The 7,547-nt window shown below is 46.7% G+C and overlaps 1 protein-coding gene across 1 annotated transcript in view; it reads right to left on the minus strand.

Annotated features, from left to right (window-relative positions):
• FAM149A (family with sequence similarity 149 member A) overlaps positions 1–7,123 on the minus strand; it is a 72,248-nt gene extending 65,125 nt beyond the window's left edge. Inside the window, exon 1 of the mRNA XM_044225567.1 lies at positions 6,465–7,123. Coding sequence (XP_044081502.1) covers positions 6,465–7,123 — 659 coding nt within the window. The remainder of the gene's footprint in view (positions 1–6,464) is intronic.
• Between the last annotated feature and the right edge of the window lie 424 nt (positions 7,124–7,547).

Consider the following 7,547-nt stretch of genomic DNA (forward strand, 5'->3'; position numbering starts at 1 on the left):
GTACCCCCAACCTCCCACCCCCCGCCACTTCAAACCCCTCAGATTGTTTTTCAGAGTCCATAGTCTCTCATGGTTCACCTCCCCTTCCAATTCACCCAAAAGCACATACCCTCCCCAATGTCCACAACCCCACCCCCCTTCTCCCAACCCCCTTCCCCCCAGCAACCCACAGTTTGTTTCGTGAGATTAAGAGTCACTTATGGTTTGTCTCCCTCCCTATCCCATCTTGTTTCATGGATTCTTCTCCTACCCAATTAAGCCCCCATGTTGCATCACCACTTCCTCATGTCAGGGAGATCATATGATAGTTGTCTTTCTCCGCTTGACTTTTTAAAGATTTTTTATATTTATTTGACAGACAGAGATCACAGGTAGGCAGAGAGAGAGAGGAAGGGAAGCAGGCTCCCCGCTGAGCAGAGAGCCCGATGGGGGGCTCGATCCCAGGACCCTGGGATCATGACCTGAGCCAAAGGCAGAGGCTTTAACCCACTGAGCCACCCAGGTGCCCCGATCGTGTACTTATCTTGTCATGGATTGGGAACAGGTGACCGATGGGACACATATTGAGAAATGCTAGTCTAGCACAGAGAAGAAACACCTCTAATTTTAGAAGACCTTTAAACACCCAGCAACAGCAAAAAAGAACACTTTATCTTGCAGAGGCTGTAAGGCGCTGTTACACTGTAATATGTAACTGCTGTACATATTCTCCATCAACTGCGTATGGAAAGCTGCCGTATTTATATTCCCAGTCCTTAATCTTTCTCCCAAGTTCCACTCACGAATGTCCGGCTTTTTGCCCGACACCTTCTTCAGTTGTTTTCCTAAGATTTCAACTGAATGTGCATCCCAAAGTGAATTCCTCATCTACCCCATGAGCCCACTTCTGCGTTCCCACTTTATTAATGGCATTTTCCTCGCAGCCATGTAAAATGATCTTCATCTCTCCTTGCTTCCTTCAGCTGCACCAAGGCATTGCCATTCTAGTGATATTGGTCATCCCAGTATCTTTATTTTTATCATCTGCATCCCAGGCCCTCGTACCACTCAAGGGTTTTACTGCTGGAGCCTTCTACTATTTCTGGGCTTACACTCTCCTGTGCATTAGCTTAATCCTTCTAGCGCTCAGTCCAGTTTATGCCACTTCTCTGTCTAAAAACATTTAGTGGTCTCTCCAGTGTTTACTAAACAGAGTCTGGTGTCCAAGCCTCTCCCTGGGTTTTCTCCTAATGGCTTTTCACAAACACTGTGCTCCTAAAAAATTGAACTCCTTATGCAACATATAGTTTTGTGCCTCCATTATTTGCTCACACAGTTTTAGTCTCCTGAAATGTCCTTCCAAATCCCAAGTCTCTATGTGCCCAAACTTGACCCATTCTTTAGGACTCACATTCCCTTCCCATTATCTACAGGCACCTTCTCCCCTAACTATGGGCTCATGGGCTCTGAGTGTTCATCTTATTTTTCTTATTCTTTGAGGATAAGATTTATTTCTAGTTGTTGCTCCAATCATTCAGAAGGTTGAGCTCTGTATGGGTCTTAAATGGAAGAGATATTTTATACATACATGTTAACAGCTATATTTTGAAAAATTATATGTTGATCTTTACTGAAGATCATAGCAATAAACTATTTTATACAAAGAATGCTGATGGTGGGTGATAAATAAATAGATAATAAATGATAATTATGAGCCAAAGGTAATTAGCTGCTTATTGAGTGCTTATGTCCCCAACACCAATGGGAGATGCTTGCATATATTATCACTTTTAGTGCCTACAGTGTCTCTTTGACTCGGTATTATTATTAACGCCCATTTTAGGGATGAAAAAGCAAGGCTTAAAGACAAGGAAGGTGAATACTTAACTACTATTCTATTCTTGGTATTCTCAGAAAAATTATCAAGTGGGATTTGATCGAAGTCAGTCAGACTTCAGACCCATGCTCTAAAAACTATCCTAATATAAATTAACTAGTATGATTTCAGAACTATCAAGATTTTATATCCACATTATGGGATTAGTTTTATGTACTTGGCACCTATCAAGTGTTATATATCTTAGCTACTACATTAGAAAAAAATATGAAAAGGTGTTCTTTAAATACATAGCAGAACGTATAGTTATTGGTTCAAATATGATTTTTGAGATTTTAAAATATAACAAAGCAAAGAAGATAAAGCATAAAAAACAATTGCAGAAGACAGTAAAAATAAAATTGTTTTCTTGGATTGAAGCAAATGCTAGACAATTAAGCAAATATGTGCACAACTAACTCAAGCTATTAGTATTTTTTAATAAAGATAATGGTCCTAAGAGTGTAATAGAAAGTAAATAGTCATATGATAATAGTCTACCGAGCTCACTGTTCATCCCTGCGGAAATGCATAGTCCCAGCAGAAAACATTACTAACTTTGGGGAAACTCTAAGACAACGAAACAGAAAGACCCAAGACAGCAATTATTCTTAAGGAAGGACATTTAAATCGCCTCTAGGTTTTTAGGCAATTACCCATGAAAGTTAATAAAATTGTTTTTTATTTTACATTTATTCTTTTATTTTTAAATTTTATATTTATTGTTTTATTTATTGCATAGGTTGTCTTCAGTGGCAAAGGACAAAGAGTTTATAGTCCAAATAAGACTTAATATGTGAACATGAATCACAGGGCTGGCCGGTAGGAATGGCCAAGAGCTGTACAGAGGGTGGCTGGAAACAATTCATGATGTTACGATTATTCTGCAGGGTCTATAGAAATTAAAAATTAAAAGTCTGATCCCAGGGTGGCAAATACATTCCTTCTAGGTACTGTACCACAATCAGTGGTCGTACTAATGAAGGTAACCTTTATCTTCTGTCAGTTGTGATGAAAGATTCAAGTACTCTAATTTGTTCTCCCAAGTAATGGAACTAAAAGATGCCATTTATAAGAGTCAGATGATAACTGTCAATGAATTCTTTTTTCCTGTCAACCTTTCCTTCACCTGGAATGCATCCTTTCAGGAAACATGCTCTCAACTTTCATTTCTGTGCCAGGAAGCAGATGGTAATCATGGCTAACATTTTTAAAGCCTTTCTCCATGCATTAGTCACTTAAGATATTATTGCAATTAATTTGGGGAACATCCCTATGAGGCAAGTACTATTCTCAGCTATATTACCAAGGAGGAGATCCTACAGTTTGGAGCATAGAGTAACCGGCCCAGAATTACACAGCTGGCAAATGGTTTGAGATTGAAATCCTAGTCTTCCGACTCCTGACTTCCATCACTCCCACTGCTTCAAGAATGGATGAACTGAGAGATAAGCCCCTGCATTTGTGTTATCGCCAGCCAAGTTAACAAGCCCCGCTGGCAATTACTGCAATATTTCCCACATAACATGACTCTGACAATGGGACTCAACAACTCGAAAACAAAAACAAAAACAAAAAAAACAATGATAATGATATGTCAGCAGCAATAACTTATAAAAGATAGAAATCCTTTCTGACTATGGGAAGTTCACAGTCTACCAATACTCATATACAGCTGTTATCTGTATAGCTGCCTCCCTGACCTACTGTTAGCAATTCTTACATGTCCAGAACAGAGTAAGACCTTTCACAAGGTGGTTACTGTGTAGTTCAGAAGCGGAAAAAGGCAGTGTGGTGTGTGGGTGAGACTGAATGAGTGTGAGTGAGGTACAAGGTGTAAAGGAAAGGCAAAAGGGCCTAGGGAAGTGAGGGTGAAGACAAAAAGTGTGGGATCACGTATCTGGGAGTGCGAGAAGGCGAGGAGAGGAAGGAAACTCGGTATCCTCTACCTCTGCTTCAGATGTGGCAGCCAGTGTACCCCATGGAATGCAAAGGGCAAGCCTTTCTTCTGGCATTCCTTTATTGATTCCACGGTTCAGAGATCAAAATTCATGCTGCTAGACAGCAGTGTAGTTAAAAAAAAAAAAAAAAAAAAGAAAAGAAAAGAGAAAAGACCCAGAATCAAAAGTTTGCATACCTTCCCACTCCAATTAATTTCACTATTTTTAGTTTTAATAGAACAATACAGAATCAGAATGTAAACACATGGGTTTTCGTCAAAGAAATAGAAACTGTGAATGAGGATTTTGCTTTGTAAGTGTGTGTCATGGTCTTGCCATTGAGTTGGTGTTTCCCAAAGGTTTATTTCCAGTTGTTTCCAAGTCTCCATATTCTCTCTACCTACTGCTTTTTTCTTCCTACTCCTGCATTAACCATCTCCACTGACTCATGTCCCTGGGGTTTAGAAAACCAAATACTCTATTTTAATATCTCTAATTAACTCTGTTTTAATCAAGCAGGCTAGTAATTCCTGGCAGCTATCTATAAAATAGCAGGTGAAGTTGTGTTAGTACAACGGAAATCCATTATTGAATGATGAACATTTATTGAATGTTATAGTCAACCTAGAAATCCAGGAGGGGAAAAAATATCCTTTAAGGAGCAAAAGGTCTGTATGTCATAAAGGAAAAAGCAGCTTAATACTTTCCTCCTTTCTCCTTGTCCCTTGGTAAACTTTATAAATGACAAAGGAATGACAAAGGAATGAAAGGAGGGGGCTATGAGGATTTGTGTATCTACAAAAGAAAAATGGTGCACACAGAGGGCTGTCTGATGTCCCAGGAGAGTGTGAACACACCTAACCAGAAAAGATTATGCACATATCTACGCATATTATTTCTCATAGCAGTTATCTAAAATTCAATGCCTGCACTTTCAGTAAAAGTGGATACACTTACTAATGCAGAAGTCACTTCTGTATATAAGGCCAAAGAGTGTCATTCAAAATGTGCCTATTAAAAATTTTTGGATAATAGAAACAGACTAAGATGCTTGAAAATTGAAACCAGCATCAGTTCTCTCCCAGGCCACGATGAATGTCTGTGTGTCTGTTTGTATAAAGGACTAAGCCTAGAGTTTAAAGTCAGGGTGTTGAACTGTTTGCTCATAAAACATTAACTGCGCAAGAGTTCAGGGCCAGTAGCCAATAACAAAGGCCTAATTTCTCAGGATAGGTATTCTAACCACTTATCCAAATGCAATTGATTTTCCTTCGAGAAAAATCAGTTGATTAATGTATTTCTCACTATGTTGTTTTAAATAAAAAGAAACAACCTAATGCCATTTGTTTACCTTTGCCGAGAGGTGAATGTCAGGCAGTATTGTGAAAACGCATTTATTTAAATTGTGAAAGGGTTAGAATCCATTTTAACGCAAAAGTTCTCCAGTACCTTTGTGGGATGGGGCTGGCAGAGGGGAGGAAGTGGTAGGGAAGAGCTTCGGGGCCAGCAGGACGGTCCTTCCTTAGACAGATTATAATGCAGAAATTTCCACCTGTCAATGGGCCCCTCTGGTCCGCTTTTGATCATTTCACTATTCTTTTGCAGGATTCGGAAGGCTGAACATTTCTCTACCCACCTAAGGTTAGCTGTATGTTCTGCTCATTAAAAAAAATAAAATCGGGGTGCCTGGGTGGCTCGGGGAGTTAAAGCCTCTGCTTTCGGCTCAGGTCATGATCCCAGGGTCCTGGGATCGAGGCCGCATCGGGCTCTCAGTTCAGCAGGGAGCCTGCTTCCCACACCCTCCTCCTCCCCCCTCTGCCTGCCTTTCTGCCTTATTGTGATCTCTGTCAAATAAATAAATAAAATCTTGAAAAAAATAAAATTCACCTTAATTCTAAACTGCATGTTTTTAGATGATTGTTTTCATCACTGCTGTCGATGGTGAGAGGGTCGTGTGTGTGTGTGTGTGTGTGTGTGTGTGTTGAGGACAGGGTTCCCCAGTCCCCAGTGAAATGTTCCCGTGAAGTCAGTCAGCGTTTCTGTAGTACCTCAGCGCACTATGACAATAACTCAGAAGCTCTAGGGTGTACGATCACAAGTGTCCTGAGCCTTACAAATCCCACGTGTGTCAGACGATGGCGTACATATGTAAGTTAATGAGATGTCACACAAAGTAAACCCATCCCATTTGGGATAAGGGTTGTGGCCGATCTTTGGAAAGCAGGGAAGCACCGTGTGTCTCACCGCGTCTCAAAATCGTAGCTGCCAACGAGTGTGCTCGGTGCGGCTGCACATGGAGCATATTCTGCACGAGAGAAAGGGACCGGAGGAGGCCTCCTCTCCAAGTCCCTAAGGAAAGCAGGGTCTCAAACGATCTGAACGAACGCTACAGTTAGAAGAGAAGCCAAATTCCGTCCTTTCCTTCAAGCCCTGCTTGGCCTCCCTCTCTGCCGAGAAGCAGGAGAGGATTATCTTTGACAAAGTTGAGCAAAAGCACGTCGCCCCGTGTTTCCGATAAGGACTCGGGGGAAGTGCAAGGGGGGTGCCCCGTAACGCAGTGGAAGTGACTGCCAATAGCGCGGTTCTCTCCGCGGCGCGGGGCGAGGTGGCTGTGCCGAGGGAGCGGAGGCGTCCCAACCCCGACCGACAGGGACCCCGCTGCTACTCACGCTTCTCCGCCGCCCTCCGAGTCGCTGTCCGAGGCCCACTCCTCGCCGATGTCCGGCAGGGTGAAGAACAGAGTCTTGGGGCCGGGCCCGGGCGGCATCCAGGCGCCGGGCTCTCGCTCGCCGGGGCCAGGCTGGCGGGCGTTCCGTGGGCTCGCGGCGGCACTGCGGCTGCCCGCGGCGCCGGGGGTCGACGGCAGCGCCGCGCAGACCCCGCCTGCGCCCGCGGACGGCCGCGCCGAGGCCAGGGCGTGCGCGGGGGGAGCCGCCGCGCCGCAGCCGCTGCTGCCGGGGGCCGGGGGCAGGGGCTGCGCTCTGGCGGCGCCCGGGCTGCTGGGCAGCGAGAGGGACGTTCCGGCCGCTTCCGCCGCGCGGCTCGCCCCCGAGACCCTGGGGTGAGAGGCGGCGAGCGCGGGCTGGAGCGAGGCGGGCGGCCCCCTGGAGGGCGAGGGGGAGTCGGGCGCCCGCGCGGGGAAGGGGAAGGGGGTCAGGGTCGCGGCCATGCTAGGCGAGGCGCCCGCGCTGGAGCCCGCCCGCCGTGCGCTGGCCGCGGCTCCCGAGGGGCTGGAGGCGGCGGCCGGCGAGGGGACCGCGGGGGGCGCCGTCGGGGTCTTGAAGATTTTGGCAAACAGAGACCCCAGGTCCAACACAGCGACCTTCATGTCCCAGCCTTGGAGATGCCGTCCCCGCTGCTGCCTGGACCTCCAGACCACAGGAAGCCGGGCTGCCGGGCTCCATCCACCGCCGCCCGCAGGGGTCGGACCGGGGCTGTCCCGGGCTGGGGCGCGCGGCCCGCGGTCCGCGTCCCACGCCGAGCCTAGGGGGCCTCTGGCGCTCTCTCCCGGCGGAGGAGCCTCTCCCGGCGCTCAGCCCCGCTCGGCTTTCGACTGACCTTCCCCGACAGCCTGGTCCGCCCGCGGAGTGCTGAGACTGCGGGCGGCGGCCACCCTCTGTGGGGAGCAGCCCCTTCTCTGCCTAGTGCGTCGAGACCCCCCGAGGGCCAAAGGTCTGGGAGCCGATGGAGGCGACGTGCCGCAACCGCCCAGCGCCACCGCGGGCTGGAGGTTGATCTGGGCCTCCGCCCGC

Source organism: Neovison vison, chromosome 11 (assembly GCF_020171115.1).
Source record: "Neovison vison isolate M4711 chromosome 11, ASM_NN_V1, whole genome shotgun sequence".
Taxonomy (NCBI): domain Eukaryota; kingdom Metazoa; phylum Chordata; class Mammalia; order Carnivora; family Mustelidae; genus Neogale; species Neogale vison.